At 40.8% G+C, this 23006-nt stretch overlaps 1 protein-coding gene across 6 annotated transcripts in view; it reads right to left on the minus strand.

Moving 5' to 3' along the window:
* The window catches only part of ARHGEF28 (Rho guanine nucleotide exchange factor 28), a 327107-nt gene that overhangs the window by 173703 nt on the left and 130398 nt on the right, over positions 1-23006 (minus strand). For all 6 annotated transcript variants that reach the window (XR_012130564.1, XR_012130563.1, XM_073235080.1 and 3 more), the window contains exons 5-6: positions 4752-4935; positions 2339-2519 (exon numbers count right to left, since the gene is read on the minus strand). Coding sequence is in view for 4 of the 6 variants with exons in the window: in XM_073235080.1 (XP_073091181.1) it covers positions 2339-2519; positions 4752-4935 (365 nt within the window). In the remaining 2 variants the exon portion in view is untranslated. The remainder of the gene's footprint in view (positions 1-2338; positions 2520-4751; positions 4936-23006) is intronic.

Below are 23006 nucleotides of genomic sequence, written 5' to 3' on the forward strand. Positions count from 1 at the left end.
CCCACCAAGGAGCAGTTCTCTGATACCAGCTCGGCATCCTGCATTTTAACTCAATTCTGAAGATGGCACATGATTCCACAGGTTAAGGGTCAGTCCTATAAGAAGGCCCCAACCCCAAAACTTCAGATACCAATCACAAGTCCAGATTGTCACTGGTGCTTCTGACCCACTGGCTACAAATTGCAGGTTCCCAAGACCCCCTTAGGACTTGGACTTCAGACACCAGTTACAAGTCCAGCTTGTTACCTGTACTTCTGACAAACTGGCTGTAAATCAGAAGTTCCTATAACCTTCTCCTTGGGTTCCATTAATTTGCTAGAGCAGCTCACAGACCTCAGAGAAACATTTGACTTATTAGATTACTGGTTTATTAAAAAAGGATCTAACTCAGGAATAACCAGACGGAAAAAATGCACAGGGAAAAGTATGAGGAAAGGGAGTGGAGCTTTCATGCTCTCTCCAGGCACACCACCCTCCCAGCACCTCCACGTGTTCACCAACCCAGAAGCTCTCTGAACCCTTTTGGGCTTTTATGAAGGCTTCCTTACTTAGGCACGACTGGTTCAATCAATGCCCGTGGTTAAGTGAACTTCATCTCCTCTCCCCTTCCCAGAGTCAGGGAGTGGGAATGAAAATTCCAACCGTCTAATGACACAAGGGTCTCCACTACCAATTAGCCCCCATTCTTAGATGGGGTCCAAAAGTCACCACATTAACAGAACAAAGACACCTTTACCTATCCCAGCACTCAGGGAATTCAAAGGGTTTGAGAGCTGAGCCAGGAACCATGGGCCAAAACCCAATATATTTATTCTAAGTCGCATGATGTCCTAATGAATCTCAGCCCTATTACCTTCCTGGCCTCCCTACTCACTACCCAGCCTCACAACTCAGGGTCAGAAGAAAAAAGTAGTGCTGACACGTAGAGCACAAGGCCATTTCACAAACCCATTCTCTTACCTAGTGTTTTTCATAAAATGACAATCTCCAAGAAACTGGGAAGACATCTCCATTAGGTCTTTGTTACTGTAGAGTTCACTACAATAGATTATTGAAGCTTCCCCAAGGGCATCAGTATTATCCCATATGAGAAATCACAAATCCAGACTAAGTAGTTGGAGGTTCTATAGAAACAAATGTTCCTAATTCTTGCTACACAGAGAGCATGCTCTATCCTTTTCAGGAGTTTTGTCAGCAGTGCCGTGCAGCAGTCTGAGCAGCTCCTGAGAGCACAGGTGGCTGAACTCTGCACCCCCTGTGAAAGTGCACAGGGCTTATCCTGAGCAATGTTGCTGGGCTAGGCTAAGCCTCAGCCTTGGGACATAGCCTCCCCTGGGGGCCTGGGTAAGAAGCTACCGATTGGCTAAAGGCTTGAGGATCTCTAAATGCAAAGAAATTAGAGGCTATGTTTCCTAAAACCCAACAAAAGGATGGTAGTTCATACTCTAAAGAGCATGTTTCATTTTAATTGTTTAAAAATAACCCTATATAGAGTAAGCCAATAATCTTTGATAGGTAGTATTTTGGGCTAAATCTTTAATGATACGAAGCAAACATTTTACAAAGCCAAAACTGTGTTTTGTAAACCGACTGTTGCCTTTGTTACAACCTCTGCAGTCATGCAGCATCAGCCTCCTGGGTGCCTGGAGAGCACAGGGAGTCATGGGATCTGGGGAGGGAGCCCCCTGGACCCTGAGCACTGACAACTTGAGGGAATCAAACCCTTTTACTCAAAACAACATTTTGCTTAACAATTTAAATATGTAAATATTACTCATATTCTTCTGGGTTCTATAAAAAAAATTAAAATAACAAAGATAAACCATTTTAACCCCTGAGATAGGACTTCTCAGCACTCATAGCTAGTGTTTGGATCATGGTGGGAGGGGGAAAAAAACATCTTTGAAAAAGAGCTGGTTTCAAATGTCCCGCCTCATTCAAGAAGAAGCCATATGCAGGGACAAATCCTTAACTACATCTGAGCCTTAAGAAACCTCAAAAGTAGATATTATATATGTAAAATAACCACAGGTACAACTGCTTTAGATAATCTTAATATAATCAGTAAATAGAAAATATCTGATACTAGACTATTAAAATCCAACACTGGTGATACTGCCTCCTGAAATAACAGCACTCAAACTACCTCTTCTATAGTCAAACTCCTGTATTATAATCTTCATTCTAATGATGCAACCGTCTCCAAGTCCACATTTCCCAACATTGCATTAGAAAAAAGAAAGTACTACCCCCAAAACACTGTTCCCCAAATAATGAGTTTGCTGTCTGCACTTCAAGAAGGGTGAGTTATTATATACCAGAATGAAGGGACACAAACCTTGATGAGAAAGGCTCTATCCCAAAAGTATTTCCTGAAGAGTTTAATATCTGTCTCCAATAAATGCTCAGCTGTGTGGTTAAACGTCAGGGTCAGCGTTTCTGAGAAGTGAACATACTGCAGGAAGGCATCTTCGCTGAGCTGCACGCGAGAGAAGCCTGGGGAACGTTTTTCCTGGAAACTGAAACATCACAAATCAAAACCCAATGGCAGCTTCAGAGACACCCACCCCCAAGATCTCACTACCCTCAGTGCCACTGATATTACAAACCAAACTGGCAAAACAGTTTGATAGGTACCCCGAAAGCCACCTGGCTGACGACAAGTGCATAAGATCATGTAAACAGATCCTAATAAAGCAGCTTTCTTTTTCCACCTGGAGATGTCAACTGAAAAGCCATTCACATATATTATGTACTTTAAAGATTTATCTAACTAATGAAACTACTGACTTTCACACATAGTGCTTTACCTCAATATTTCATTCTTCTTTTAATCTGAAGAGGTGCTTCTCACTTTAATTGAGCCACATGCAATAGAACAATTAGCTGGCAGCCAACAGTTTATTAGGTGATTACAGTGGAAAACAGATAGGATCTCCAGGGAGCATGGTGAGGTTTAGATGGTACAAACAAGTGAGATATTCAAGACACACTGGTCTGTTGTTGTAAATCATCTTCTCATGTAAATTAAAACATGCATAAATGCGACTGTGCTGTATCCTTGAATACACTCTAAGGAACAATATTCCTAAGCAAAATTCTTGAATATCAGCTTATTTTCTCTTCTGTTTTGGCTAACTGCACACTTATTAGCTATATGTAGGCTTCATGGTTGGTATCATAATATTTTGTATGGTTTATAAGGTCATGCAGTAGCAAAGAACAAAATCCTGCTATTCTGAAATAACATGGATGGACCTAGAGGTTATTATGCTCAGTGAAATAAGCCAGGCAGAGACAAAACAAAACAAAATGAACAAAGCGGCAGTAGACTCAGAAACACTATGGCTGAGTGACTGGTGACATGAGGGAGGGCCTGGGTGGGAGGGTGGGGAAGGGGAGAGGGATAGAGGGGCACAAAAATTCTCAATCATAATATGTTAGTCACAGAGATGGTAGTACATCATGGAGAATATAGTCAGTGATTCTGTAACATCTTCCTATGTTGACAGATAGTAGCTGCACTAGTGGGGATGAGGATTTAATAATGGGGATCTGCTGAACCACTGTGTTTTATACTTGAAACCAATTTAAGAGTGTATATTAACTATACTTCAATTTAAAAAAACACTTCAAAAAGTTAATTTAGAAGAAAAGAAGCCTCAGAAGGAAAATGCTAGTAGTTCCAGACCACAGCCACGTAAGCACGTTGTCTCATCCCCACAGACCCCTCACCTCACAGAACTAGTTCTTTGTCTCTTTCCTCTTCTTCCGTGACCTCATTTTGTTAGTATTTGCTTTACAATAATTGATACACTTCCAATCAAGTAAATACTATCTCCATCATAAGGAGTGACAAAAAGAGAACCATCAAAGCACTTGTGCTCTAAGGTTTAGGGTATCTCCAAAAATTCTTTACACTAATTACCAGCACGGACTCCAGAATCTCCTAGAAAACAATGCCCCATGCCAACAACAAGCCGCTGAAGTAAATGGACTCTGAGGCTAAGAATAAAATTGTTACTTAGCAAAATGGAAGCTCCACCACATAGACAGAATTTAGCTTACAATCTACTTCTAATCCCATCCGTGAATGGATTAGATATGTAAGTTTTTAAAACATTGTAATATCTTCTGGTCTTAGACACTGTACAAAAATAACAAAACTACCAAAATGAAGAAGTCTACCTCCAGGACCTTGATGTGACACTGAACTATCTGCAGTGACTAAGTCCAAGTCCAACTAGTCAAGAACATAAGGTCATGTTAGAGCAAAGGAAAGGGCAATTCCTCCTAGATGGGCTCTTCACTGCCTGGGGGTCAGTCATCTGACCAAATGAGAACAAAAATAAATGGAAAACTCTGATTTCTACTCCAATGTCCCCGTTATGTATTATACAGTCATAAATTAATTACGGTGTACACGTGAACAACATGGGTTTGAATTGCACAGGTCCCTTAACTGAAAATTTTTTCAATACATTGGAAAATATTTGGAGTTTGCACTGATTTGAACATTTTCTTTTCTCTACCTCACTTTATTACAGGAATACAGTACATAATACATTTAACATACAAATATGTGTGAAGGCTTCCAGTCAACAGTAAGCTACTTAGTAGTTACGTTTGGGGGAGTCAAGAGTCATATAAGGATTTTTGACTGTGTAGGGGCTCAATTTTTTCCATAATGCTTGGAAGACTTTACAGAGACAGATTGAGAGAGAATCTCTCTGTGAAGTAGCCACACTTACTTTGTGAGGTCTTCGAGCAGCTGGGTATGCCCGCCATGTAGAGCCAAGTCTAATGGTGTGGCACCCTCTTCATTAGGCAAAGCCAAGGCCTGGACGCCCCCAGGGAGACACAAGAGGAGCTGGCAGAGCTTAGTGAGATCCCACCTCACAGCCAGGTGTAGAAGAGACTCTCTGTGTAAAGAAACTGAAAGAAAAAGATGTATTAGTCCCTCCATTTACAAAGTTTATCAGATATTTTATCAAAGAGACCATAAATTTAGACATAAGAATGTAGAAGCTGGAAGAACCATCAAAGGTATCTAATCCAAACACGTCATTTGACAGCTGTGGAGAAGTCCAGGGATTCACCCAAGGTTAGGCAGCCAGCAGGTGCCAGAGCCAGGTCCACCTGCCACTGGTACAATGTTATTTCCACTGCCGCCCCATCCCGTCCCATCCCCTTTCACTCATGGGCAGTGAAGTCACCCAGGGAAAACGAGGGCTAGGAGCAGACCATCCTTTGGAAACAGACACTGTCAAGTCCCAAGGTGCCCTTCAAGGTGACGCTGCTATTCCAGCAGGGCAGGCTCATAGGGACTGAGACAACAAAGGGGCCTCCATTTCCATTCTTCATGCTCAGAGGTTCCCCTCCTCTGATGAGAATGGGGGACAGAAATGGGCTTCATATGTCCAGACAACTTGAGACCAACTTTCTCCAACCTCCTGGAGGTGCTCTGGCCCATCTCTGGGGTCCCTAGTATTATTTCAGTACTGCCAAAGGCACCCCAGTGCTTTACTTGCACAGCACAGCCTGTGCCTTTCGCACCTTGGCAGGGGGCTCGCAGTTGGCCTGGGTCTGGGTTTTCATTCTGATGTTTGCTGCTCTACATGATGGTTGTTTCTTGATTGTTTAATCATGAAACAGGTTGGGGTGGGCAGGTCCTTGAAGTTTTTAATTTCTGACACCTAATGTAGTATCTGACAAACTTAAATTTTTTGGTATTGGTGGAGTTGAATGGCCAACTGCCTGTTAAATCTCAATTCTTTGTATATGTTGCCTAATTGAATTTTTAAACCTGTGTTTCTACTGCAGTGACTCAGTGCCTAGAACACAGCTGGCCTGTGATAAACATTACACTGGAAATATGTTAAAGTATAAATCTGCTTGCATTTAAAAAAGCTTAAGCCCATGAACTCCACAGACACCAAGACATACTTTACAACAAGCCTAATCTTCAACTACACATGAAAATCTTAACACTCAAGATCTGTTTGAATAAGCATCCAGTAAGAATTGGAGTTATTCATCCCCCCAGGTAAGTGGTGTTACTGGCTGTGTTTGTGATCTGACAGAGCCCAGATACAGCTGCACCTCAGTGGAGTGGAGGTCCTGAAAGCAATGGCGCCTGGCATGTAAATGCGCTATAAATATTTGCTTATTGAATGAATGGATAAATGACCAGTGGCTCTTTCCCTGATGACTACCCATGAAAGTCAGCTCTCAATGTATGGCTGCCGCTGCTCACTGGAGCATCTTCATCTTATCTCTGCCTCTGATACCTCTTGACTAAAATCTGTGAACAGAAACTCATATTTCCACACACAACCTGAATGCTGAAAAAAATACCTACTTCTCCACACAGCTGTCTACATTAACGTGATTATACTATTCCATTGTCTTCATTAACGTAACTTTACCAGTCAAGGAGACTCCTGCCTAGGTGAATGACTTTTTATTATAAGAACTTCCTTCAAAACCTATCAACCTCAGTAGGAAGCATCAACCTGTACTGTAAGCCCTAAAACTACTTGGGAACTATTCCAGCACCACCCTTATCCAGTCCTACTAAAACTCCCCTCCCTGCCCACCCCTCCCCACCACCTCACCCCCATATTAAAAGACCCACATTAAATTAAACTCCAGGTTCTCAATAAATTCCAGGTTTGCCTTTCCCCCTGCAAGAAGCTGCTAAGGCTCCATGGCGGTGGAATCCTCCCTCATTAGACTAGGCAGTAGCTCATCCTTGTCTTACCAGCAGGCTGGGGTGACATCTGGGGAGCCAGCATCCAACAAGTCTCTGATTTTAAATAATCAGAAGGAAATACTCCACTGCACATGGATGCAAAAGAAAACTTCTTAGCTTACATCTGTGATTGGTTTGTACTGCTGTTTCTTGATCTGGATAAATGAACATAAGCCTATAGCTCAAATGTGTCAATGAGCACTCAGAATGAAATGCCACCAACTCCACTGGACACTTGCTCCGTCATCCACCTGTGTGATGCACCAGACGCCCCCACCCCAGTAAAACGGCATCTCAAAAGCCAAAACATCTAAAATTATACAAAGCTGTGCACCCGCACCAGGCATCTGTTTAAGATACTTGATATCTTCAAAAAGCTATTAAAGAATTTAATTTCAATTATTTTATCCTTTAAGCTTTTGACCTTTAAACAAATTTTATTAGAAAGTAGGAATCTTATTCTTAACAGATTCCCAACAAGTCATATTTGATAACATTTTCATTTTTTTTTCCCTTCTTAAACAATAATCAGGAAGAGACTTGGTGGGATCAGCTAATAAGACACGCACACACATACACACACTCTCCCCAGCATGCCTGTCAGCATAAGATTGTAAGCAGCCACACCAGGATGGAATTTCTAAGTCACAGATCCCAATCTGAATCTGGTGAGAAATGTCTCATGGTTCTATGAAATATGATTTACTTTCATGAAAAATAATACTAACAGAGAATATCTAAACCCTTTTTGCTCCCTTTTAAAGTAATACCATTGATAAAGGCACATGTGGTGTTGATCATTTAAATGGCACTCCCTACAGTGCCTGGGGAAATGCCCTAACAGCCCTTAAACCTGAGGTGTCATTCACTGTAATCAACCTAAAGGACAGTGTGCTGGGGGAGGAGTTTCCTCCACCAGGAGTGCTTTCCAGGCCTGTTCTGCTAGACCAGCTCCCTGTCCCCTCCTTTCTAGCCCCGTCCCCACATCTTGTTCAGTGGGAGAGGGCAGCCAAGAGGCAGGGCTGAATCCCTCACTGCTGACACTCCTCCCAGAGTCCACGGCTTCCTGGGGAGGTAGGGAGGAAAGGAGATGCTAGAAGAAAACAAAAAGCTGGCGAAACAAAAAAGAACTTTCTCATTCAGCATTAAAGTTCAGCGCCTAGAATCAGGCAAACAGCTTGAAACAGGAAACATCATGACATATATAAATAATTCTGCTTGTTATAGAGTTTCAGATTCTTAACAGCAGTCAGGAAAACAAGCTGTGGAAACGGGTTATACAATTTGGCAGCGATGGGGGTGTTTAACGAAAAAAAAATTTTTTTTTACCAAATAAGTGTGTTTCTTCCTGCTTAGTTGGTGCCAGGAGTTGTTTGAACTAATGTAACTAAAACAGAATTACTAATAATTGCTCTAATGGTAAACATTAAGAGGTGTGACCTGTAATATCGAGGGAGCAAGATCACCTAGACACAAAAGAAGTGAGCAGTGGGTGACAGTCAACAGCTTCATCACGGCAGAAAGGAGCTTCCTTTGCCCAGGCAGGGAAAGAGGCTCAAAGCCCATGCCTCTCACTCTGCCATGCCTCAGTTTCCATAAAAGGCAGTGTAATAATACCCGTGAGTGGAAAGAGGGGAACGTGACTGGAAAAGGACGGGGTACTGGTATTGCCAGGATCCAGTGGTGTCTGTCTCTCCCTCTCTTATGTCCCCCCCAACCCCACGGTTATGTTCAAGATCCCTCCAGAACAATTAAAACAACATTTCTGGGGTGGGACCCAAGCATCAACCTTTTCTAAAGATTCCCAAGTGATTCAAATACGAACTCAGGGTTGAGATCTGCTACTTTCAGTAAATAAGTGGTTAACAAAATACACACCTATGCTTCTTTTTTATACACTGTCTTACAAATCATCTCTTAAGATCTATTAGCTAAGAAATTTCACTACTAAGTTAAAAAAAAAAAAGGTTTGTAACTTTTATAGGTTATTTTTAACCTACATTACTTGCTGGTAAACCAGGATATAGCCTTAAACATTGAACAAAATATTAAAGCTAAAATATGATGGGGACAACAATCTAGAAACAAATGATATTTTTAAACAGAAGTTAATTCATAAATACTTCTACATAAGTATTCATAAATACTTACTAATGTTTTGTAACTCCTGAGTGGAACCACTGAAATGTATTCCACGCTAAGTTTATGAACATTTTTTTTCAATTCACATAAACCCAACTCATTAAAGTAGGTTTTACTCTGATTTCCAAAGCTAATACACACACACACACATACATATATATGTTCATGGAGGTCTCAATTTGTTCATCTAAGTCATTCATTAGACAAATACTGAATGAAACAACTACTATACACTGGCACCTGTGGAAGCAAAGATGGACATGGTCCTTATCTTTGGCAATATACCACTAGCCCTCTTCTGTTTGGAGTAAATATCTGGCCTGTGAACTCACTGTCTGCTGAGGTCTAAGCTTAGACACAAAGAATGTGAATAGAACTAAGGAAACAATCAGACCTACAAGGAAACTACTCTGCAGGTTAATCAACCTACATCATGCATCATGACTTGAAAATTTACATGTTTATAAAATGTCAAAAATGAGCAAAAAGCAAAGAGAATGAAAAAAATATCAGGAAAAAGTCTCATGGAGAGTAGAAGAGAGTATCTGGCACGAGCATCGCACACAATCTCTGACTTTTTTTTCTGACTCTCAACCAAAATGGGAAGAGAGGTCATATATTACAGCATCTTCCATTTAGGCAGTCTAGTCAGAGCTTTGGTGTATCAACAAACCAGCCTTCCACACAGAAATCGGAGGTTGGCGATTCCAGGGTAGGAACCTCAAAAATAAACATGCTCATAGGAAAGAAATGGGAAAAGGACGTCCCACATGGACCACAACACCCACATGGCAGGTGGGGCAGGATCATAAAGCAAAAGCTAGAAGAGTGAAACAAGCACAATGGCAGGTTTAGCACCCGGAGCTTCCTTTCTGAATCAGACACGTTCGAGATACTCCAATTACAACCACCCCTGACTGAAAATCTGGGAAAACATCATTCACACACACACAACTATTCCAGAAAATTCACCTTGTGATAGACAATACTGGATTGCATTCTGTGGCATTGCATCTCATCTAGGTTGTTTATACTTTACCTCATGGAGCTAGTGCTAAATCAGCTGAAACATTGAAAAGTCCTTATTGGAACTCAAAGACGGTAATCCAATTTCCAGCTTTCACAATCAAGGGACATTTCCACACTGAATTATACAATGTGGGCATCTATATAAGATATTAAGAATCCATACACAACACTGTATCACGCAAAGGGGGACTAACGAGTTGAAAGATCTGGATTTGAAAACTTACAGAGCTTTGGGCAAGTCACTCAGTTCTCAAGTTCTAAGTTGCTGTATCTGTAAAAGTAAAGTGAAATCTGCCTACCCTAGTTTCCGGGATTATCAGGGGGCTGTAATGAAAACAGCATACAGGGCAAGGTTCTTAAGAAGTATGAAAGCCAGTCTTGCACGGCGTGGTGGCAGGAAGGGACTTCCCAGTTGTACTCATTCATCTGATCTTTTTAATTCAAAAAATACAATAAAGGTATATGGCATTTTTTTAATGGTTTCCTCTGGTTATAATTTAAAAGCATAATTTAAGGTAAATAGCCATCTGCTTATGGGGCATATACTTTTTTATGTGTTAATATCCTTCAAGGCTCTGATTTCTATCCAACATTCACCATTTTGATATTTGCCAACAGCCTACCATACACCAGGCATTCTTCTGGTCTCCCCTCATACCACAGGTGAGACCGTGAATTCCTAGACACCCTCCCAAATGTCCCTCCAAGAACTCTGTTCTGTTTGGGAAACAAATGAAAATACATTGCAGGCTAATTTTATTTTTGACAAACAGAAAAAATGTAGACTCATCATATCCTGGATATGCCCTTTTTGAAGTCTGAATTCAAGCACAGTCAGGAAGCTGGCTTCTCATCTCCAGCCAGGCAGGGTCCTCTCTCTGCCCCTGAACTGGAAGCCAGAGCCCCACGTTTGAGGCCAGACTTACAAATAAAATTAATTAAACTTGAACTCCATGGGTACGAGTTACGACTTCAATGGGAGATCTCATCCCCTCCTGCCTCATGGGGACGCACTCACAAGGGATATTTTGGGGAACAGAGAGGAGGAAGGTAAGTAAGCTAAGCCAAACAGGAAGTTGGCATAGTAGGTGCTGCCTACCTGGGGTGAGGGTGGGGAGGTTGGAAGAAGTAATTAGAAATCCAGATGGGCAAGAATGAAAGCAAAGAATGAACCACCACCACAGCCACCTTTATTTCATTCTTACTAAGTGCCAGTAACTATAGGGATTTTATATTCCTTGTTTCCATCTGATATTTATTAAGCACTTCACATGCATCATCTCATTCAATCCTGACAAGCCACTGCAAGAGGTAGGGCCTATATTATCGCTATTTCATAGGGGCAGAAACTGAGGCTTGACACAATTATGTAATTGCCCAAGCTCAGGTAGTAAATGGAGCGCCAAGGATTTGAACCCAGACTTTTCCACCTCCAGCACTCAAGTTCTTAACTATCATGCCTCCATTAGGCAAAGGAAAAGGTAAAAGATGACAAAATGAAAGAGAAGGGCAGAAGAGAGATACATCACCACACAAACACACGTGTGTACATACACACACATGCACACCTCTCAGGATGAACCTGCAAAACAAAAGCTGCTACAGCTACAGATGTGGGCAAGCAGGTCTGTGGGAATCATCATGAACTAGAACCTGGGGTAAGATTTCAGAGATTTCAGTGGGTTTCCACCTATACAGCCTCATGACCACAACGAGGCCTACATTTGAAAGAGTTGAAACAAAGTTTTGTCAAGCCCACTACGGCCAAGTAACAGACACTGCAACAGGACTGGGGTTGTCATTTCCCTGAGAACATCCCATCACTTCTGGCTCCCTGCCCAGTCTCTTCCCCACGTCTCTCCCACCCATCTTCTTTAGCCATCAGCCTTTTAATCTCCAAGCATTGGTGGTCTTAACCAATGTTTTATATATTTTTTAAATATAGTGCATGGACTGCCACCAGTACTCAAATCCTTTAAAGAAATCTATGAAAACAGTGAAAGTTTCAACTTTTTTCTTCACATATTAAGAGAATTTCTGGCTACTGTCATTTTCAAATTCAATTATACTCTCTTGAGTGCATCAAAACTGCCAGATGCACCCTGCAGTGGTTGAAGGGCTTCCACAGGAGAGAAGCCAGGGATGGGACGCAGCCACCAATAGGTAAATAAATTTCAAAACCTTCCATTATCCTGAATTCTTTGGGAAGCACATTAGAGTAGGGTGTTTGAAAATAAAAGCTTCCACTTACACTTTTTTTACTTGAAAATTTTAAGAAAGGAAGAAAGTAACCTATGACCCTATGCTCTGCTTCTCAGATGTGAGAGTAAATATGTGATTCCCAACTCCAGTCTAAGGACCATAGGTGTCAGACAAGAGGAGGAGGCTCACTTTTTAAGAAAGAGCTTAAGCTGCTTTCTTGAAAAACTAGTACCTTAAACAGAGAATAAACAGAGTGCTCAGTAAAAATGACTGATTTAACTAAGAAAAAAATCCTAATGATTTGATAGAGGAAAAAAGTTCTTTCCTGCATTAAAAGTCAATTCTGTATTAAATTATTTACTGCCAGAAGACCCATTCCTTAAAAATGAAAAGCTAAAAAAGAGGTGGAAGATAGGGAAAACATTTTTTAATTCGGGTTTTAAAATTTCACAAATAATGCACACTGGTGTGCATGTGCATGGCTCAGCGCCGTGAAACAATCTGACCAATTTCCCACAGAACTGAAGAACAGCCTCTGCACCTACCAGCATACATCCATCTGGTTGCCTTAGCAACTGAAGGACCATAATAATAGCTTATAATGTCAGGAACTGCGGAGATGTTTGTCCCATTAGATACTATCTGAAGTGACAGGCAGTTAGAAGGTAATCCTGAGTGTGTACACAACTGCTTGAAAAATGTCAAGATTTTCAAGAAAAATAAAACCACAGCATCAGTTGAGACACCCAACATATTAATTCCACATGCCTCCAAAGTTTTTTTTAAGAAATGGAAACTTGTATTTTGTAATAAATCTTTCCTTTATGGGTTTCCTACCCACTGGTAGGGCACAGCTGATGTTATTTCCAACTTGCTGTCCAGTACAAAGCTTTGGGGCAGAAGAACAAAGCCAACATTTCAGTCTGTGGGATAGCAAGCAACTCACAATTCAATGTACCACCTTTGGCTAATAAGACCTGGACACAAGTTGGGGCCAACCAACAGAGCCGTGCTCCTGAGCTTTGCTCTATTTTCCTTGTATTTCTACAGCCAGCAAATTGTATTCAAAGATAAAAATACCAGCCAAGCTCTGTTTCAAGTGTTAAACAAATCTTTCTTCTTGTTGGTTACAGATTTCTTTCCTCTATTCAAAGGAAAACAGGTATTTTCCTCTGTCAAACATCACTGACCCACACATTCCCTTCTCTGGTTGCCCAGAAAGAGGGTGAGGGTTCTCCTTAGGTGGCTTGAATCAAGACGAAGATGTCACAGAAAACTGGCAGTGCCCACTGAGTTTTTCCTAACGAACTCTTAATTCTCACTTAATGGCTTTTCCTGCAGATAAGCAGCAATATTGCGACTGCTCTTTAAAGTCCTTAAGGGAACTCTAAACAATCAAGACACATTTTAGCAGCTGCTGAATAACCCCCATGCTTATAAACTTCCTTCTGAAGTCCTTTTGGCCCTCTGCATTCCTTTCCCTTTCTCCCCCATTAGTTGTAAGATGTAGAAAAACAAACATTCTCCTTCAAAGGGAACTACTTTATGAAGACCCTATTAATGAAGCACAGCAGCGTGCTAACCACCCTTTCTTAGTAATAGCATTATCCAGCCATCAAATTTGTGGCCCATGACAGGTTTCCACTTTTCCTTTAAGTCGCTGTTCATCACACTGTGACTTAGTTTTGCACAGATCAGTGCTGCTTGCCCTTACAACATGTATGCTGCAACTAATGCACCATGTCTCTAATTTCCGGATTCAAGTTTATATCTGTTATGGTTGCTATAACTCCATTGTGTTCCTGGCAAGGTAAGGAGCATACTCTTGATCTGATCTTTAAAATCAATGATTAAATTAATAAATTCTCTAAGCCACTCTCAGTGGGTCTTCCAGTTCCACCCATTGCTTAACTCTGGGGACAGCTCTCCAACCAACCATACGTCTATAGAATAAGTTGATTCCCTAAATATATCAGCTGTGTTTAGGCTCAAAACAGTCCTACAGAAAAGTCACAAAAACTCAACTGGCTTACTCCCAAACCTTTTTTTCCATTCATAGAAGTAACTATAAAAGCAGGAGGAAAGTTTAACTCTTTAAACTTGATAAAGCAATCAAACAGATAAAATTTTCTTTGTTCTATTAAAAATGTTAATATATTTGCTCTACAGATTCAATTCTTAAATGTCCTCACATACCAAAAAAAAGGTAATTATCTGATGAGATGGAGATGTTACCCAATACTATGGTAGTAATCATTCTGTGATTTTTTTTAAATTTTGGTATCATTAATCCACAATTACATGAGCAACATTACGTTTACTAGACTCCCCCCATCGTCAAGTCCTCCCCACATACCCCATTACAGACAATGTCTATCAGCATACTAAGATGCTATAGAGTTACTACTTGTCTTCTTTGTGTTGTACAGCCCTCCCTGTACCCCACCCCAAACATTATGTCTGCTAATAGTAATGCCCCTTTTTCTCCCCTTATCCCTCCCTTCCCTCCCATCCTCCCCAGTCCCTTTCCCTTTAGTAACCACTAGTCCATTCTTGGGTTCTGTGATTCTGCTGCTGTTTTGTTCCTTGAGTTTTTTTCGTTGTTCTTATACTCCACACGAGTGAAATCATTTGATACTTGTCTTTTTCCACCTGGCTTATTTCACTGAGCATAATACCCTCTAGCTTCCTCCATGTTGCTGCAAATGGTAGGAATTGTTTTCTTCTTATGGTTGAATAATATTCCATTGTGTATATGTACCACATCTTCTTTATCCATTCATCTACTGATGGCCACTTAGGTTGCTTTCATTTCTTGGCTATTGTAAATAGTGCTGCGATAAACATAGGGGTGCATCTGTCTTTTTCAAACTGGGCTGCTGCATTCTTAGGGTAAATTCCTAGGAGTAGAATTCCTGGGTCAAATAGTATTTCAATTTTTAGTTTTCTGAGGAACCTCCATACTGCTTTCCACAATGGTTGAACCAGTTTATATTCCCACCAGCAGTGTAGGAGGATTCCCCTTTCTCCACATCCTTGCCAGCATGTTGTTGTTGTTTGTCTTTTCAATGGTGGCAATCCTTACTGGGGTGAGGTAATATCTCATTGTGGTTTTATTTTGCATTTCTCTGATGATTAGCGATGTGGAGCATCTTTTCATGTGGCTGTTGGCCATCTGAATTTCTTCTTTGGAGAACTGTCTCTTCAGCTCCTCTGCCCATTTTTTAATTGGATTATTTGCTTTTTGTTTGTTGAGGTGCATGAGCTCTTTATATATTTTGAATGTCAACCCTTTATCGGATCTGTCATTTAAAAATATATTCTCCCACAATGTAGGGTACCTTTTTGTTCTATTGATGGTGTCCTTTGCTGTACAGAAGCTTTTCAGCTTGATATAGTCCCACTTGTCCATTTTTGCTTTTGTTTCCCTTGCCCGGGGAGATATGTTCATGAAGAAGTTGCTCATGTTTATGTCCAAGAGATGTTTTCCTATGTTTTTTCTAAGAATTTTATGGTTTCATAACTTACATTCAGATCTTTGATCCATTTTGAATTTACTTTTATGTATGGCAGTACACAATGATCCAGTTTCATTCTCTTACATGTAGCTATCCAGTTAGTTTTGCCAATACCAGCTGTTGAAGAGGCTGTCATTTCCCCATGGTATATCCATGGCTCCTTTATCATATATTAATTGACCGTATATGTTTGGGTTACTATCTGGACTCTCTATTCTGTTCCACTGGTCTGTGTGTCTGTTCTTGTACCAGTACCAAATTGTCTTGATTACTGTGGCTTTGTAGTAGAGCTTGAAGTTGGGAAGCGAGATCCCCCTGCTTTATTCTTCCTTCTCAGGATTGCTTTGGCTATTTGGGGTCTTTTGTGGTTCCATATGAATTTTAGAAGTATTTGTTCTACTTCGTTGAAGAATGCTGTTGGTATTTTGATAGGGATTGCATTGAATCTGTATATTGCTTTGGGCAGGATGGCCTTTTGACGATATTAATTCTTCATTGCCAAGAGCATGGGATGAGTTTCCATTTGTTAGTGTTTTCTTTAATTTCTCTTAAGAGTGTCTTGTAGTTTTCAGGGTATAGGTCTTTCACTTCCTTGGTTAGGTTTATTCCTAGGTATTTTATTCTGTCTGATGCAATTCTGAATGGGATTGTTTTCCTGATTTCTCTTTCTGCTAGCTCATTGTTAGTGTATAGGAATGCAACAGATTTCTGTGTATTAATTTTGTATCCTGCAACTTTGCTGAACTGAGATATTAGTTGTAGTAGTTTTGGAGTCAAGTCTTTAGGGTTTTTTATGTACAATATCATGTCATCTGCAAATAGTGACAGTTTGACTTCTTCTTTACCAATCTGGATGCCTTGTATTTCTTTGTTTTGTCTGATTGCCGTGGCTAGGACCTCCAGTACTATGTTGAATAACAGTGGGGAGAGTGGGCATCCCTGTCTTGCTCCCAATCTTAGGTGAAAAGCTTTCAGCTTCTCGCTGTTAAGTATGATGTTGGCTGTGGGTTTATCATATATGGCCTTTATTATGTTGAGGTACTTGCCCTCTATACCCATTTTGTTGAGAGTTTTTATCATGAATGGATATTGAATTTTGTCAAATGCTTTTTCAGTATCTATGGAGATGATCATGTGGTTTTTGTCTTTCTTTTTGTTGATGTGGTGGATGATGTTGATGGATTTTCAAATGTTGTACCATTCTTGCATCCCTGAGATAAATCCCACTTGATCGTAGTTTATGATCCTCTTGATGTATTTTTGAATTCAGTTTGTTAATATTTTGTTGAGTATTTTTGCATCTATGTTCATCTGGGATATTGGTCTGTAATTTTCTTTTTTGGTGGGGTCTTTGCCTGGTTTTAGTATTAGAAAGAGGCTGGCTTCACAGAATGAGTTTGGAAGTATTCCCCCCTCTTCTATTTTTTGGAAAACTTTGAGAATGGGTATTATGTTTTCTCTATATGTCTGATAAAATTCAGTGGTGAATCCATCTGGCCCAGGGGTTTTGTTCTTGGGTAGCTTTTTGATTACCAATTCAATTTCATTGCTGGTAATTGGTCTATTTAGATTTTCTGTTTCTTCCTGGGTCAGTCTTAGAAGATTGTATTTTTCTAGGAAGTTGTCCATTTCTTCTTGGTTATCCAGTTTGTTAGCATATAGATTTTCATAGTATTCTCTAATAATTCTTAGTATTTCTGGGGGGTCCATTGTGATTTTTCCTTTCTCGTTTCGGATTCTGTTTATGTATGTAGATTCTCTTTTTCCCTTAATAAGTCTGGCTAGAGGCGTATCTATTTTGTTTATATTTTCAACGAATTAGCTCTTGGTTACATTGATTTTTTTTCTATTGTTTTATTCTTCTCAATTTTATTTATTTCTACTTTGATCTTTATTATGTCCCTCCTCCTGCTGACTTTGGGCCTCATTTGTTCTTCTTTTTCCAATCTCAATAATTGTGACTTTAGACTATTCATTTGGGATTGTTCATCCTTCTTTAAATAGCCCTGGATTGCTATATATTTTCCTCTTAGAACTGCCTTCGCTGTGTCCCACAGAAGTTGGGGCTTTGTGCTGTTGATGTCATTTTTCTCCATATATTGCTGTATCTCTATTTTACTTTGGTCATTGATCCATTGATTATTTAGGAGCATGTTGTTAAGCCTCCATGTGTTTGTGAGCCTTTTTGCTTTCTTTGTACAATTTATTTCTAGTTTTATACCTTGGTGGTCTGAGAAGTTGGTTGGTACAATTTCAATCTTTTTGAATTTACTGAAGCTCTTTTTGTGGCCTAGTATGTGGTCTATTCTGGAAAATGTTCCATGTGCACTTGAGAAGAATGTGTATCCTGCTGCTTTTGGGTGTAGAGTTTTGTAGATGTCTGTTAGGTCGATCTGTTCTAGTGTGTTGTTCACTGCCTCTGTGTCTTTACTTATTTTCTGTCTGGTGGATCTGTCCTTTGAAGTGAGTGGTGTGTTGAAGTCTCCTAAAATGAATGCATTGCATTCTATTTCCTCCTTTAATTCTGTTAGTATTTGTTTCACATATGTTGGTGCTCCTGTATTGGGTGCATATATGTTTATAATGGTTATATCCTCTTGTTGGACTGACCCCTTTATCATTATGTAATGTCCTTCTTTATCTCTTGTTACTTTCTTTGTTTTGAAGTCTGTTTTGTCTGATACAAGTACTGTAACACCTGCTTTTTTCCCCTATTGTTTGCATGAAATATCTTTTTCCATCCCTTGACTTTTAGTCTGTGTGTCTTTGGGTTTGAGGTGAGTCTCTTGTAAGCAGCATATAGATGGGTCTTCCTTTTTTATCCATTCTATTACTCTGTGCCTTTTAATTGGTGCATTCGGCCCATTTACATTTAGGGTGATTATCGAAAGATATGTACTTATTGCCATTGCAGGCTTTGGATTTGTGGTTACCAAATCCAAGGTTCAAGGGTAGCTTCTTTACTATCTAACCATCTAACTTAACTTTTGTAAGCTATTATAAACAGTGCGATGATTCTTTATTTCTCTCCCTTCTTATTCTTCCTTCTCCATTCTTTGTATGTTAGGTGTTTTATTCTGTATTCTTTTGTGTTTCCTTTGACTGCTTTTATGAATAGTTGATTTTATTTTTTGCCTTTAGTTAGTACTTGGTTGGTCTGCTTTCTTTGCTGTGATTTTATTTTCTCTGTTGACACCTATTTAACCTTAGGAGTGCTTCCATCTAGAGCATTCCCTTTAAAATATCCTATAGAGGTGGTTTGTGGGAGGCAAATTCCCTCAACTTTGGCTAGTCTGGGAATTGTTTAATCCCTCCTTCAAATTTAAATGATAGTCGTGCTGGATACAGCATTCTTGGTTTAAGGCCCTTCTGTTTCGTTGCATTAAATATATCATGCCATTCTCTTCTGGCCTGTAAGGTTTCTGTTGAGAAGTCTGATGATAGCTTGATGAGTTTTCCTTCATAGGTGACTTCTACCTATAAGGAGACTTTTTGAACATAAAAACTCTAGCTGCCTTTAATAATCTGTTGGTTTGTTTGATCTTTGCCATTTTAATTATTATATGTCTTGGTGTTGTCCTCCTTGGGTCCCTTGTGTTGGGAGATCTGTGGGCTTCCTTGGTGTGAGAGACTATTTCCTCCCCCAGCTTGGGGAAGTTTTCAACAATTATTTCTTCAAAGACACTTTCTATCCCTTTTCTCTCTCTTCTTCTTCTGATATCCCTATAATGTGGATATCGTTCTGTTTGGATTGGTCAGACAGTCTCTTAATATTCTTTCATTCCTGGAGATCCTTTTATCTCTCTCTGCCTCAGCTTCTCTGTATTCCTGTTCTCCGATTTCTATTCTATTAATGCTCTTGCACCTCATCCTGTCTGCTCTTAAGTCCTTCCAGGAGATTGTTTCATTTCTGTTATTTGACTCCAGACTTGATCCCTTAGCTCTTGCATATTTCTCTGCAGGTCCATTAGCATGGTTATGACCTTTAGTTTGAATTCTTCTTCAGGAAGATTGGTTATATCTATCTCCCCAGGCCCTCTCTCTGGGGTTGTCTGAGTTATTCTTGACTAGACCAGATTCTTCTGCCTTTTCATGGTGATAGAGGTGGTCATAGGCAGGTGGCATGTGTGTCAGTTAAGAGATCAAAGTCCCTTCCTGCTTGCTGGTCATCTTGCCCTTCTCCACTGCCTGTGTCAGTTACCTGCACACAGGTAGCAGTCTCTGGGCTAATCTCCTGAGCTCCCATGGGCAGGGCAGCCCTCGGAATAGCCCAGAACCCTGCAGAGAGTGACAGATGCATAGAGTGTGATTGCCTGTGAGAATGGCGCCCCTTCATGCCTTGCTCTGGATTCCTCTGTCTGTGCCAGGCAGCTGCATGCCGGCGGCAGCCTCTGAGTCTGTCCCGGTTAGCTGTGCACTTGGAGGAGACTCTGTGTGGTTGCTGTGGGTGGGGCCACTTTCCGGCTCCACCCCCACTATGGCGGGTCAACTGGTTTGCTTGTAGCGCCAGCCGGGGGGAATGAATGGCAGGCTGCTTATTGCCATGAGGGGCTTCGTGGCTGGGTTACCTCCCCCAGGGGGTTGGGGCACCTGAAGTTCCTCAGGATTCCAAGCCTGCTGGGTTGAGTGTGCCAGGAGGATTTTGTCCAGCTGTTAAACCCTGTCCCTTTAAGACTTTTAAAAAGCACCTGCTTTTCTTTTGTCCCAGGGGAGCTGGCTGTGGGAACCCGCTTGCAGTGTCCATCTAGGATTTTACTTCTCCATTTCTCTAATATCCAGCACACCATGCAATGTCTGTGCTCCCAGTGTGCAGATTACTAGGGCTGGTTATTTAGCAGTCCTGTGCTTCCACTCTTTCCCTGCTCTGACCCCTTTCCTCCTGCTGGTGAACTGGGGTGTTGGGAGTCTCCAGGTCCTGCCAGGTTGCGGCTTTGTATCTTACCCTTTTCGTGAGATGCTGAGTTCTCGCAGATGTAGATGTAGCCTGGCTGTTGTACTGTACCTTGTGGTCTCTCTTTTAGGAATAGTTGTATTTGTTGTATTTTCAAAATATATATGGTTTTGGGAGGAGATTTCCACTGCCCTACTTATGCCACCATCTTGAGCCTCTCTCCCACAATTTGTAAATATATCAAATCAACACATTGTACATAGTAAGCTTACACAAGATTATATGTCAATTATATTTCAGTAAAGTTGGAAAAAAATTTGTTATTATCAGTATAATTTTATAATTGGTATAAAAATGAGTTGCATCTCTTCCACAACAAAGAACTTCTACCTATAAGGAGACTTTTTGAACATATAAACTCCTTTTATCTAGAGAACTGCAAAGAGTCCCAATTCATTTTTCACAATAGTAATTTGCTTCAGGAAAAAAAAGTCTTGAATCTGCAAATTGTTCTACATATCAGTTTGTAAATATAAATAAATGCTGTGAGTGAAAATGGGCTTTTATTCCTTCAATCAGAAAGTTTACCCAGAACAAGCTCTATCTATTCCTTGGGTCGGGAGAGGTGTTACAATGTTCCCAGGGGCAATGCCATAGGTCCTCTGAGATGGCTTTTGTAACCCCTTAGGTCTCTTCAGTCAAACGGCAGCCTCCCCACTGGTGATGGCAAGCTTGGTACTGCCAGCCATGGCAGGCTTCTGGGAACACAAGTGAAGGAAAGCCATTTGCTTGGGCAGGAAGGGAAGCCTTTAGCTCAAAAGTTATCTGAGCAGAAACAGAATAAAACAGAGTATTTCATACCAGTTAACCTAATTGTCAAAATTATGCCAATCTGTAAGATTTCTGTCCAAAAAACTGAGCAAATAACCCAAAACAAGGGAAATTAATTCTAAAATTTATTGGATATTCTATTACTACTCAAAGTTGTACTGCAAATTAGGGGTCCTGAGATCCTGTAAATACTTTTATCATGAAAGCTATTTCACAGAAATAGGGAGTTTAATTTTATGAAATAGGAATCCAATTTTATTTATGGCACAAAATTAAATAAAACCCAGGATATTTCCTTCCCCAGAACATATAACGAAGTTGTACTGTGAGTAATGATGGGTAAGATGCAGGGCCAAGAAAAGGCTCTGCTTTTCTTTATGAGACACAACACTCCTCTCATATGCTGGCCCTTCTCCAGGGTCTCAGGCCTTCCTGACAACTCTCAGTGACTGAAAGGCAAAAAACAGATTTCTTGTAAAATGCAAGGAAATATAGTAATGCTTTACAGTAAGACTTTAATCACACTCTCCCATGACAATTGATACTCATTCTGTAACAACCATTTACCCCCAAAAAGCATAAATAAATAAACCCAAAGACTTTTTAAGTGTGAACAGTGAAGCTTTAGTTTTGGATCAATATAGGACAAACAATTACTGGGAAAAAATTGTTTTTCCCTTCTAATGCCACTACCTTGAACATGTGATAAACTCTAATGGGCCACATACCACAGTTACTGGAACTGATCTACCTTGACTACAAGCAACATTAATGAAATACATACACTAGAAAAAGATGCATTAAACACATAAGGGATTGCAAATTTCTCAGATTAAAACACTACTACATCGAAGGGGAGGGACCAAGTTGATGACACAGACTCCTGAGCTTCCCTCCTCCCGTGGGAACCAATCCCTCGAGAAATCTGGAAACTAGCTGAATGACCCCCACCCACAGGGTGAATGAGAAAACACCTACAGCAAAAGGGGTGGGAAAGGCTGAGACGCACTCTTGCCCTAAACATCAGGTGGGAAACCCCAACTCTCAGCTTCTCCCTGAGGAGGGAAGGGCTTTGATCACACATCTAGCACCCCAACTTCTAAAGCTCCCACTTGAGGACCCAAACCATCTAGCTCTGAAAGCCAAGGGGGTTTGCATCCATGAGTCCCTCAGGACTCTAGTAAAGAAAAATGGTTCTTAATGGGCACACAAACCCTCAACCATGGCTACACCCGCAGGGCTCAGCACTGAGGGAACAGGCAGAAATACCCCTCTAGCAGTCTTCCCCAGAAGGAATTTGACTTCATGCTTTATAAGCTGTTACCCAAGGGTCTGGCTTCTAATTAGCATACATGTAAGGGCTGGGTACAAACCTTCCTGCACCCTAAGAGAGCAGATGAGCAATTCCCCCATTTTTTTGTTCCAGACAATTCCGACAATAAACCAGTTCACCAGCGTCTCTCTGGAAGGAGCATGTACATGTATCTGGCACCCCTGCATTTATGGCTGCTACCAAGGGACAGGTCCCCAGATGGACTGGCTCCAGCAGCCAGGGGGCTTGCATCCAGGGATCCCATAGGACTATAGCAGACACAGAGACAGCTATTAGTGGGTGGGCACATCAGTTCTCTCTGCAGCC

The sequence above is a fragment of the Manis javanica genome, chromosome 1 (assembly GCF_040802235.1).
Source record: "Manis javanica isolate MJ-LG chromosome 1, MJ_LKY, whole genome shotgun sequence".
Classification (NCBI taxonomy): Eukaryota; Metazoa; Chordata; class Mammalia; order Pholidota; family Manidae; genus Manis; species Manis javanica.